Source organism: Mauremys reevesii, linkage group 8, assembly GCF_016161935.1.
Source record: "Mauremys reevesii isolate NIE-2019 linkage group 8, ASM1616193v1, whole genome shotgun sequence".
NCBI classification, from domain to species: Eukaryota; Metazoa; Chordata; order Testudines; family Geoemydidae; genus Mauremys; species Mauremys reevesii.
The window spans coordinates 13,291,239-13,304,339 of NC_052630.1; the positions used below are offsets into that span (position 1 = coordinate 13,291,239).

The 13,101-nt window shown below is 42.8% G+C and overlaps 1 protein-coding gene across 2 annotated transcripts in view; it reads left to right on the forward strand.

The window, feature by feature from the left end:
* FSTL4 (follistatin like 4) overlaps positions 1–13,101 on the forward strand; it is an 817,110-nt gene that overhangs the window by 607,670 nt on the left and 196,339 nt on the right. For both annotated transcript variants that reach the window (XM_039485151.1, XM_039485152.1), the window contains one exon: positions 10,717–10,907. In XM_039485151.1, the coding sequence (XP_039341085.1) occupies positions 10,717–10,907 (191 nt within the window). The remainder of the gene's footprint in view (positions 1–10,716; positions 10,908–13,101) is intronic.

Consider the following 13,101-nt stretch of genomic DNA (forward strand, 5'->3'; position numbering starts at 1 on the left):
CCACATTCGGCTCAATATGCAGAATTAGCTGCAGTGGCTTGTGTGTTGGAGTACTGTGTACAGTTCTCCATCACCACCACATACCAAGATATCTGTCTGTTTTCAGACTCTGCATGGGTATGCAATTCTCTCACAGAGTTCCTACCATATTGGGAAACAAATGGTTTTACATCTTCTGATGGCACACCTATTAGGTATGCATCACTGATGAGATACATCCATTGGTTAACAGTAATAGTTACGGTTTCAGAGCGGCCAATTAAAATAAAAAAAGTAAAAGCTCACTGGAAATTAGACCCTTATGCTATGGAAAATGAGAAAGCTGATAAATTGGCCCGTGAAGGAGCCCGATCAGGAGAATTTTGGGAAAGTAAGGATCAGGAGTATTCTGTTATTACCCCTAATCCTAAATGTCCTATAGCTGCAACTAAATTGGTACAACCCAATATACCAGATCTAAAAGACATGCAAAAATTGGATAAGGACATACTAAAAGTAATTCTAGAGCTTTCCAAAATAGACAAAGGGGGATCACTAACAATAGACCCTTTGTACAAACGACATGAACAGCAGTTACAAGTCGTAGATGGAGTTCTCATATATACAGGAGGTCCTTTCCCTGTGTGGGTAGTTCCAGCTCACCTACGAAGGGAAATGATGTACATGGTCCATGACACTCCTACAGGAGGACATCAGGGAGTGGACAAAACTGTCCAACGTCTTGCATCTGTAGGGTGGTGGCCACTTCTTAGGATGGATGTGCAACAATATTGTGAAAATTGTCTGGCATGTGCCCAAGCTAATCCTACTCCATCCAAAAGGAATGCGCCACTAAGATCCCAGGTGTATGAAGGTCCGTGGATGGCTTTGCAGATTGACTTTGTAGGTCCTTTGCCAAGGACCCAAAGAGGTAACCAATATCTATTGGTGATTATCGATCCTTTCTCAAAGTGGATAGAGGCATTTCCTCTTAAAGCCAATACTGCAAAAGCCACTGCCAAGGTTTTGGTAGAACAAGTCTTCTCTCGCTGGGGGATCCCTGCGAAGGTAGAATCAGACCAGGGATCACATTTTACAGGACAGTTCTTTAGGGATTGTCTTAAATTGATGGGAGTCCCGCAGAGACTACACATCCCATATAGACCACAGTCATCTGGGATGGTGGAACGAACCAATCGGACTATAAAAGTGATGTTGAGGAAACTGGTTGATGCCAATGGACGTAACTGGGACACCCTCATGCCTTTAATTTTAATGGCATTGAGGGCGACACGCTGCATCTACTGATAAAACACCTTTGAAGTGATGACAGGCCGAACAATGAGATTACCAGAACATTTAATTTGGCAAGCTAGTGGCACTCAATTAGAGGGAATAAAAATGGATACCTACCTGCAAAATCTGCAAAAACATTTAAATCACATTCACTTGCAGGTAGCTGCTAAATTGGGAAAATCCAGACGTAAGGCAAAGGCTTACTTTGACAAAAACCAGAGAGAGAATACTTGGGAGGTAGGAGATCAAGTAATGTTATTGTCATATAAGTCACCAGAACATGGGTTATGTAATCGATGGATTGGACCTTTCCAAATCATTGATAAACTCAGTTCAGCAGTATATAAGATCAGAATAACAGGAGGAAAGCATAATAGAGACAAGATTTATCATGCTAACCAATTAAAGCTGTATCGATCGTCCAGGTCGCAGGAGCAACTTCCTCCTCAGGACTTAAGGGATCAGACGAAATCGCAACAATTGGAGCCCAGCAGTTTGCAACCATGAAATTGACATTGACATTTTTGACTTATTACACCCTTATTGTTGCTCTAAGGGTAGGACTATGCCAAAATATTAAGTCTGAAACCGAACTATTGCAACCCCAAGAAACCAGACGACTGGATCGTACTCCGTTGTCTGAGCCCAAGCAACAGAACATACCAACAAAGAAGGAACGGACTATTATACTTAATCCAGAACTGGTCAACAACCCGATTCAACAGGTTAAGGGAATTCGGGGGGAGGATGTTACTTTTGAATATCAATTAGTAGAAGTAACTGCACTACCCTCTAGTGGTTGGAAAAAGATGTGTTAATTGCTTTTAAAGTTAATTGCTTTAAACAATGATCAGAAAAGAGATCAGCATTTGGGGAAAGAAATTATATGTTCTGCATATGGGGAATATGTTGTAAGCACAATTACTGATGCATTGCGATCCTTAAAATTAGGAGAAGTCCTGACTTAATTAAGGATGAACAATTAATGAGTTGGTATTGTCCTAAATGTTTTCAAAAGCTGGAAAAGGAAAGATCCACTTGTTTGGATGCATGCCAGCATTTGTCAGTGGGTGCTATGAGAGAGATAGGATCTGTGACACCTCACCCCAACCGAGACAGTTGTTCTCTTACAAAAGATTGTATGATGGCACGGTCTTTGTATGTCTCATTCACGGTCGGTGTTTGACCCAGACAGAGATGTGTACAGGCAATTGGCTGCTATCCATTCTATAGGTCACCTCGAAGATGACATCTACAGGGAACGTTAATGCACCTCCTGGTAGTCTATCACACTCCAACTCAGACTTGGAAGGTACCACAGATGGCCTGTTGTTCTGAAAAGGGACCCCAGTATATCTGTAGGTGTAATGTGTTTGAAACAGACACTGTTTTGTGTGGACTACAGGAGAGAGAAAGCACAGAATTCATCATCGTCATGCCTGGTGAGGCTGACCACATGGAAGACTCCGATGGAGAGGGTGACCTATGCTGGAAGGAACCAATTTTGCGTGGTTACCAACCAAAAGAGGTACCAGTATGGTCCCTTGGAGTGTCCTGTCACAGAGCCAAATTTCTGTTTTACCCCAGAGCAACCCACGGTAATAGGAAATCAAGTTATTTCCCCTATTCCTATTTTTGAGAACATGACCATTATTCAGTCTAACCCTGATTACCAGAATTTAACTATTCAAAGTACACCTACTTTTCTGGCTTATATTCCACCATTAGGGTTGCAACTGAAATCCTTAATGACTCGTAAAGAGACTCACCTCATTCAAATTACTAACAATATGGATGAAGCCCAACAAGTTATTACCCAATTAATGAATGAAGGGAATGAGCCTGTAACAACTTCCAGAGAAAATTTCGGATTAAAAGTATGGATAATTATCCAAGGAATTGGGATTGTGATTAATTTCCTTATGTTAGGTTATATGCTGTATAAATGCAACAAACCCAAGCCAAAAACTAGGCAGAGACCTAGACAGACACCCAGACAATCCCCTAAACAAATGCATAGACGAGCACCATCTGGGGATAAAGATGAATATATATACATGGTGCCCATTCCCGATACATACCAAAATTTGCCCAGGTATGAAACTAAAAGGGGCCCCACAGATATTAAGTCCTAGGTGACGGGGTTTCTTTATGTAAACCACCCCGTCAAAGGGGGGCGTGTAGCCCTGAGGATTAATCTGTTGGTCTGTATAAAATGTCTTTTTGATAAAAGTGTGTAGGCTGCATAGATTAATAGAATTTGCAATAGCTTTAATGCAAGATACCTAGAAACTTCTAGACCAGACATTCTGGCCTATTTCCTCTGTGACGCTGAAAGCAACCTTTAAGACCCTTACTCAGAAAAGTGATACTAGGAAACAAACCTAAATTGTCTAGGGACTTTCTGAATATCTGCTAACCTTTCACCTAGTTAGGTGCAAAAGTAGGGTATTTCTGCCCACAAAATATAACAAGTCTACCACAAAATACGTAGATAGTTGTCATTAGTACGTACACAAAGGTCAGCCTATGAAAACAGGTACCCTCACCTTTTCATGGGGGAAAGACAAATTTGGGCATAAAGGGAAGGATTTTTACCTATAAAAGGTGTGATAATCCACCACTAGGGCAGGCGATACATCTCTCTGTTTCCTGGTCGTCTCAACCTGCTTCGAAGCCTCCTTCTCCGCTGTCAATGCTAGTCGTAGTATTAATTCTTTGTGAGTATGAAATAATTCTTAATTTCTACTTCACCTCTAAGCATCTATGCTAAGAAGGGTTTAATTTACAACCAGTTTCTTTATAACTATACTTCCTCTAGCAGAGGTGTGAAATTCACTTTAGTACTCTTTGCTGCAGAGTGCATTTAGGACTGTATAATATCATATTATATCTCTTAAAGAATTGTGATACTTTGTAATCTCATACTGCTTTTAACATTTTACATTTACTTCTTGTTTCATTGATTTTAAATAAAAGGTCTTGTTTGACTAAACTTTGTCTCAGTGTAATTCCTGTTATACCCCAATCTCCTTGGTATTAAATTCTGTGAAGCCTGATTCAAGACGAACTTTTATCTTCTGACCACACATATTGGCGAGCCATACCCATATTATTAATATCTATTAATTATTACTAACATTCTTAATTAATTAGAAGATTAATTAATAAATAAAACTAAATTAAGTGGATAAATTCCACTGTCCCTACTAACCCTCCCCAAATCAGGCAACAGCAGGGGTTCTCAAACTGACCCCGAAGTGGGTCGCAACCTCATTTTAATGGGGTCACCACGGCTGGTGTTGGCCCTGGGCCCAGCAAGTTTGAAGCCAAAGCCCAGGGCCCCCTGCCCAGGGCTAAGGTTACATGCCCCCTGCCCAGGGCAGAAGCCAGAGAACATGCCTTGAGAAGGAGCCTGCTTATCCCAACCCAGAGATGGGCGTGGCTGGGCTAGATTAAATGTACCAAAGCCTTCAAGAAATGTTTGAGTTAGGTGAGGAAAAGTATGCAATACACGGTTATTGCTTTTACCATTTTGTGATGGAATGGAATGACCCCCCTCACTTCAGCAGCCAGGAAGGGATTAACAGATGGATCAGGTACTTCTCCAGCTGCAACTCAGGGTATATCTACATTGTATTGGGTCACCTGCAGGTAGCCCATGCCAGCTGACTCAAGTTTGTGGGGCTGGGGGGAGCTGTTTAACTGCAGTGTAGACTTCTGGGCTCGGGCTGAAGTCTGCGCTGTGGAACCCTACAAGGTGAGAGCATCCCAGAGCTCAGGCGGGAGCCCGGATGTCTACACTGCAGTTAAACAGCCCTATCTCTGGGAGCCTGAGTCAGCTGACATGGGCCAGCCACAGGTTTTTAATTGCAGTATTTAATTGTACACACCCTAAGTGGCTGATTAACAAAAGCTGAGATAAAAGGCTGCAACTCAGGCAGAGAGGTTTGGCTGCCAGAGAGGCTGAGGGAAACCCTTCTGCATCAGACTTGGGAGGAAACTGCAGGAGAAGAGACAGCTCCAGGGAGAGAGGATGAGAGAGCACAGCTCTGTGAAAGACTCCTGCAAACAGGCAAAGGTAGGAGCAGCCCAGGGAGTAGCGAGGAATCGAGGAATCAAAAGAAGCAGAGCTCAGCTGCTTAACCCAGTGTTTCTGGGCTGGAACCCAGAGGAGAGGGTGGGCCTGGGTTTCACCAACCCCACCAAGAAGGGAGGTATAAGCCTTGGGAATAAAGGGGCAGGGATTACTGAGCTGAGACCAGGCTTGAAAGCCTGGTATAAGTTCAATATATTTTAGATTTTGGTTGAACTTATTACCCTGGAAGGGATGAGGCTGAAGCGACCTGGTCAGAGGGCTGACTCACAGGAAGAGACAAAGCACCAGGTGGCCTGACCTGTTGCCAGCAAGGGGGCAACAGACACACCAGGGCTGCTATGGGCAGCCATCAGGGGCACAACAATGAGTGTGTCTTCTACCCCTTCGCTCTGCACACCTTGTACCTTTGGGTGAATGAATAAATAATGCTTCGTTGTGAAGCTGCTGCCAGGGTCCGTGTCACCTACATCTGGAACCCCAAATTTATGGCCCCACCCCAAAGCCTTCACCCCCCGGCTGGCAATCTCACCCCTTCCTGCATCCCTACCTCCAGCCCAGTGAAAGCGAGTGAGGGTGGGGGAGAGCAAGAGAAGGAGGGATGGAGTGAGCAGGGGCAGGGCCTCAGGGAAGGGTGAGTGGTTTTGTGTGATTAGAACCTTGGCAACCCAATTGCCAAGCCCAGTAGGGCCTGTTGCATTCACACCGTTGGGAAACGGGGCACTGGCCAGCCAGAGATCCCATTCCAGAGCAGCTGAACCACACGATTCATGCCAGAGAGGGGTGAATTTAATTAACCCTATCTCCAAAGTGGTGTTCTCCAGAGGCAATACAAGGGGTCTAAAGTAGTTTGCCCTGTAATGGTGATATAAGCTATGTAAATGTAATACCATATTCTTCATTATAGAAGAAATAATAATAGCTAAGTGGGCAAGACCTTAAAAATGCAGTTCTGTTTCTTAGGTGTCAATAGCAAAGATGCCATAGTTTTGTTTGTAAGGATAGGAATTTGCCCCAATTCCTTTAGTTCAAATTGCTATAATTTCCCCCTTTCCCCAATGATTGAGCCGTTTGCTACTCATTCCGCTGATTGTGATTTAAATGCCACTGGTGGTGGTGGTGTTTGTTCTTATCCTAGTGATCAGTTTGTGCTCTTTTAAACTGGAAGAAAGGATAATGCAGCTATGATGTTCAATAATATTGGTTCTCTTTGGTTTGTATTCAGTAGCATGACACCATAATACTGTTCAGGGCAGATCTTTGCTGGACAGTTCCCCACATTGGACATAGCAGCAGCAGGAGTGGAAGTAAAAGCAACAGGATGCTAAATGCATTTGGCCGGATATAATAGGATTTGCAAAGACTCTGGAAGTTGCTGCTAGTGGCTGTTGCTGACTTTGTCCATCTCTGGTCTCCATTGTGGTTTGTTTTGTGTTTTGGGACTGATCAGTGCTGCAATTTAAGGGCCACAGTTTCAAATCCTGTGTGTGCTCAGATCTCCGTAGGACACCTTACTTTAGGATACAAGCACCATGTTGTCGAGGATGGGCTTTTCAACGGATGAGGCGAGGTGCGATGAATTGTCAGGTTTCCATCTAATTCCTTGTAGTATCTACAGGAAAAATAGTGATGGGATGCCACTTAAAACTGCAGCTGCTTGGACCCTGAGGGAGGAGTGGGTGGCAGATAGAAAGCCCTTTACAAAATCCTAGTGCTGTGTGTGCCACAGAAATGTGTGCATACCCACACCTTGTCCCCACATGCAGTTCTGATTTTTATACCTGCCCAGCAATTCACACAAATAATTGGAAGGGGAATCAGGTGGATGTGTGGTGGTTGCTGGGTATGCGTAGGCACAAGCATAATTTAAAAACATGCTCTAATGGCCCATGGCAACAGGTTGAGCAGATGAGACTTCCTTGGGATAGAGAACGCATACAGAAGCATAAAAAATTACATTGTGTTGATAGGTGGTGAGGTTGTGAAGTGAGCTCTCTGCCCAGCAGATCCCTTCCAGCAACCCAGTTATTCAGGAGTCTAATTGCTTAGTGGTATTTATATAACAAATGAAGCATCCAATTAGCTCCAAAGTGTTCCAAAGGCAAGATATGTCAGCCCCCATGGTGTTTGTGTTCAAACACTCATTCCCTGTAAATGTCTGCTCTGCTTCATCTGGCAACATGTTGAGAGCAAACTCCTGTTATAAGAACGGCACATTGGTACAATGTGCCCATTCTTTTCACATTTGATATATTTGATTGCATTGACACATTATTATAACTTTTCTTTATATACGTAGCTGTGCTCTCTTTTTGGCTCAAGTCACAGCATTCATGGCACTGTGCCACAGCAAATTAATTTTGCAAATAGGCGTGTAATGACTCAGTGATCTGTTGCCAAATTCCAAGTCATTTGAGGGTGATTACGTCTAGGCCAGAAAGTTGATCAATTTTAAGATTAATAAATTGGAAAGAAGCATTGTTCGAGCACAGGGATGGGATTCAAGAGTTCTGCTATTGAATCACCGCCGGGCTACATCTCCGTGATGAGCTAGGGAGGTGAGTCCCTGCTCGTGTAGACACACTCTTATTGAGCTGGTGTGCTAAAAATAGCTGCAATGCCAGAGGCAGCAGAAGGATGGGTTAGCTGCCCCAAGTACGTACCTATGGGGCTCAGGCAGGGGGTTGTACATCCTGCCACTGCCCATGCTACTGCAGCTACGCTACTATTTTTAGCCTGCTAGCTAGGTGAGAGTCAATGGTAAAGGGCTCGTTAAATTCAATGTGCGCAGCAGCTGTCCCTTAACTTCTGTGTGCCCCCATGGTAAGATGAGAATGGGAACACTTACCTGCCTTGCAAGGACATTGCAAAGCTCATTCATGAATATTTGTTTAAACAGTTTGATATCTTTAAATGAAAGGCACTATAGAAGAATAAAGAGTTATTATAATTGATTACATACAAAAATTATACTCGAATAGTCAAAGCACTCATATGTTAGGTAACACCAACATTTACACTTCCCATGCAACCTTAACTCTGCCCTCGTATGCACATGCATTATGATACAGTATTTAATTACACGATCCCTTAGTACTTTTACCCCAGGACCTCTGCCTCAGTGAGTGCAGAGGACGGATGTTCCTCAATGAATGAAACAGCTATGCTATGCAATCTTCTTAATTTAGGACCAGATACAAAGTCCAGTGAAAGACTGACATTGACTTCAGTGGGCTGTGAACCAGGTTTCCAGTATGTGGATCTGTGCTTCACAGACTTCACACCATGCAAACCCTGCCCTGAATGACTGAGGAATTGATTATGACCCTTATGGACAGAGTTGTTTGGGCAAACTCAGTGTCAGTGTCACCAAATGGCTCACCTATAATAATAAGATACATTAAAAAAAACAGATCTGGAAGCAAACCAGACAGATTTATTTTTCCTACTTGTGGTATTCATCTGAAACACTGGAGAGAAAACAACTCTCAGATGAGGGGAAAAAATATGATTGCAGTAGACAAAGCCAAAAAGGTATCAGGACAGCAAAACTGTGTGATTACAATGGGTAAGGCAGCTGATTTTTTTTCTCTAACTAAACGTGTGACAGAAAGAAACAGATCTGGGTGCCTCACTCGGAATGGGAAACAATTGACATGATGTTGGAAAAAGTACAGAAATATAAATAAACAAAAGAGAAAATTGGCAACCCAGTATTAGCACAACAGGGCGTGTGAAAGTTCAGTCACTTGTTCCTAGATTAAAAGGAGGAAGGGCCAGGACCTCTGTGGCAATAACAAAAAGGAGAGGGAATTTTTTGCATCACTCTCCAGCAGTCCTTCTGGTCACTGCAGGAATTTTGATGACAGGCTCTGGGGGGGGGGAGCCCTTCTGAAAATGTAGGGGGCTGACAGAAGGGGAAGAGACATCCAAAGTATCTTGTTGATATTAGTCTCAGCATGGATCTTGCTAGGACACTGATTAGAAAATGCCACCTGAAGCAATGAAGCTAGGTCCTGCCTGTATGCCTTACATCTAGTAGAATCATAGTATTTTTAGAGGCTCTGAGCACAGATGTGCCAAAAAATATTCTGAGTGGATGTGTCCACTGTCAAAGAAATACATCCCACCTTGTAATATTAATCCAATTTTGGTTGGAGTGGGACAGAGGGAAATGCTCCTGATTCCCTCCTGTCTTTTTCTCCCATCAAAGTGACCAACCAAACGATGCAATCCAGCAACAAAGAAGATGGAAAATCTGTCCCTGAAAGAGCCTCTTCTCTTCTCTTGATATACCCCAGATCTACCTAAGCAATTCCTGCCTGTGCTAAGAGCAGACCCCAAAAAGGACAATAATGGGCCTGAAATTAAAAAGTTTTTTTTAAAAGCTGACGTCAAGAATTAAACTGAGTAAGAGCCTCAGGCATAAGCCTCAAATCAAAGTAAGATGCTCTCCAGGCTCACACAGAGGGAAGGCGTTGGAGAACTGCCTTTCATGCTTTTACAATACCGCCTCAGTAGGGCTTTCTAGGTCATAAACATTGAGTCTTATTCTTTGCTCAAATACACCAATGTCACTCCAGAATAATTGCATTGAGGCCACCATTTCTACTGGCAGCAAAATCTGGCCCTGGACTGGATAGTATCTCAGGGGTTAGTACAACCACTTTCTGCTTCAGTCCCACTCAGGGTGATAGATACAATCAGTGCCGTGAACCCTAGCTGCATTTAGGTCTTTAAGGTTGTCACCCTCTATTATTTTCCTGGTGGCCAATTTATCAGCTTGTGATGGATGTAAGGTTCTCTCTTTTTGTAGCACGTTGCCAGTGAGATAAAATACTTAGTGTCACTGTGTGTTTCATGCCTCATTTGCCGAAAAGCCTCACAGTTTTTAGTCAGGGCAATGCCACCTTTCACATGGCACAGGGCTCTGGAGTGGCCCTTATTTGTGATCATCAAGCTTTGTAAACTCAGACTTGCTAGAATTTATTTTTCCTTATCATTGGGTGTCTGTATTTATTTTATAAGTGTTGTTAAGGAATATATAGCAGGAATATAATTTAATATGGGTGGAGATTATTAGGCGTAATGTAGGTGCTAACCAAAGCTTTGTAATCTGTACGGGAACACGTTTAAGAGCTTTCTTGAAGGTAGGATTTATTAAAAATGCTAGCTATTACAACAGGGAACGACTATAGGATCTCCTTAAAGCATCGCATCTGAGAGCTAACATCTGCACAGACAGGCTGTTTTTGATTGTGCCTTCCTTTTCCCTTTAGAAGTTCAGTCCTTTACACAGATCAAGGTAAAAATACATGGTCCAGTGATACAGTCTTATCTTTTAGGTGACACTTGCACAATGGCAGACTACAGCCGTCTTAAAAGCATGCTCCTGGACCTTCCAGCTCATCACCACAGCCAGCTGAGCAGCCCTGTAGAGGACAGAACATCCCAGAAGCGCTTGTTAGTTGAAGACATGTTTAAGTACTTGGATATAAACAGTGATGGACACCTCAGCAGCTCTGAACTGGCTCAGGTGGGTTTATCGCTCAATGAAAATTGAATTATGAAATGGATTGCATTTTTCATTCAAAGTGTAAATTGAATATAACACAGCCAAATTCTTGTGAGAATAGTTGTATGTAACTGTCTGTCTAACGTTAGGGGAAGGAAGGAAATTCTACTGTAGTACAGTATATAAAAGGTCTTTTCCCCTCCTCCCTTGGGAGACCGAGGCATTTTGTCAAGCAGTTTAGGATCCTTTACCAAAAAACCCCCAATATGGCAGTTTATCCAGGCCTCTCACCATCCCCTCCAAAAATAAATCCCTCACTATTTACAATCATTCCTTGAAATTCTTCCAGCTAGCTGACAAATATAGACTTAATTTGCATTTAAAAATGGATTTAAATTAGAAAATGAACCTTGCCCCGCCCCCTGCCTTCCAAACACTGCATGAGTGTTACAGTAAGTTTAAAATATTGGAACAGCTCTTTGCAGTTACTGAAGTGTTGATTATTGGACATAATAAAATGAGAGAAGATGCAAAGTCTGGAAAAACAATAATCTTTAATTACCAACATGCTGTGCTGTTTGAATTAATCTAATTGGTAAAGTTAACCAAACATGGAGCACTGAGAGTTGAACTGATTTCCATGTGTACTCAAGGTGCATCCAGTTTCCAGCAGGTGCCAGAACGCAGGTACTGAGAGAGTCCTGACTGTGGAGGGTACCCTGACCTGACTGTGGTACCCAATGTATCAGCAAGAAGGATTTATATACTCTATGTTCCTTTCACCAAAGCTTGCTGGCTGCTGGGTACAAAGCAAGAAGAGGAAGGCAATCTCACTACACAACACACAACATTAGCTACATCACATATTCTGTGCCGGAACACCGTCACGGGCTAAATGTGTGAAGGATCTCGGAGCAGCCTGGGCCCCCGAACTGTAATATGTCGGCCCACAGTGTATGGATGTGCCCTAGCGCTCACCTACCATATCTCAGCCATGGATAAATAGTCCCAACCATAGATTAAATGGTGAAGGTGGCTATCCTTTGACACGGAGAAATATAACTTCTCAAAGTGACAAATTAGCTCCTAGCTATGGGTCAAATAGCTGCATCCAAGCCAGTGACCCTGCTTGCTGCAGATTTCTGTACCAGTTAGTCATTTGGCTGGCTGGGATGAGAGAGTGGGATTGGCCAATGCACAAACCCCTCCCACTTAACCCCACTGCAGGCAGGCAGTTTGTCTCCGAGTCTCAAGTCCTGCTGTGACGCAGGAGTGGCAGACGGAGGATGCTAGTGGGAGTCCCCAGTCAGAAATCTGCACGCATGGGGGGGTGGATGTGATTATTGGTCACTTGTCATAGACACTGGAGCAGTTGCTTTCGTATCCTAAGAGCAGCCCATTTCAGGGACATTGCTGCTCCCCCCCCAGGAAAAGGGAAGGAAAGTTGTTTGTGTGTTCATAGACTCTTAGCAGGGCATTGCCCTGTCAGAAAACTAGGGTTGGGATTTTAGGAGATCCAGTGTTAGAAAAGTGTTCAGAGAGCAAATAGTTGCATTCTGAATGAAAGGTGAGCATCTTCAGAAGAACTGTTAACGAATGAGAATTCTCTGCTGTAAAGTTGGATTTGAATGCATCATAGAATGTTAAATGATAGCCATGGACAGTGGGCAGAAGTGAGTTTGAAAAAGCCCTTAGGAGAGCGAGCTACAGAAAACAATAGCAGTTCTATAGGTCTCTTTAACACATTTGTCTCAGCTCACCCAATTAAAACCACAGGAGAATTTTAAAATTAGGGAACCAAACTCAGAATGTTTGTAATTAATTATCTGTATACATATTTACTATTCTGTTATGCTTTACATGAGAATAATTAGAAGCAAATGGCTCTTAGGAAGCCACTTCAGTTGCAAAAGTTAGCATTTTATCACTTTGCTCTAGATAAGTATCTCTAGTTCTGACTCTTCTGGGAAAGCATGTATGCTTTCAGCTTTATCATGAAAATGAATCCACTGGGCAAATGGCAGGTTAGCAAGCTTACTCCTTTTATGAGTTTACTAGTGGGTAGAACAGTTTCCTGTAGCTTTAATCCTAATGCAGTTGACACGATATAAGATCTTTGTTAGACAATTCAAGGTGTCAGAGTAAATTCTCTTAGATCTGATAGCTATGAACATATAAAGTAGCTGATCTAAATTTGATTATTTTTTTAAAGGAA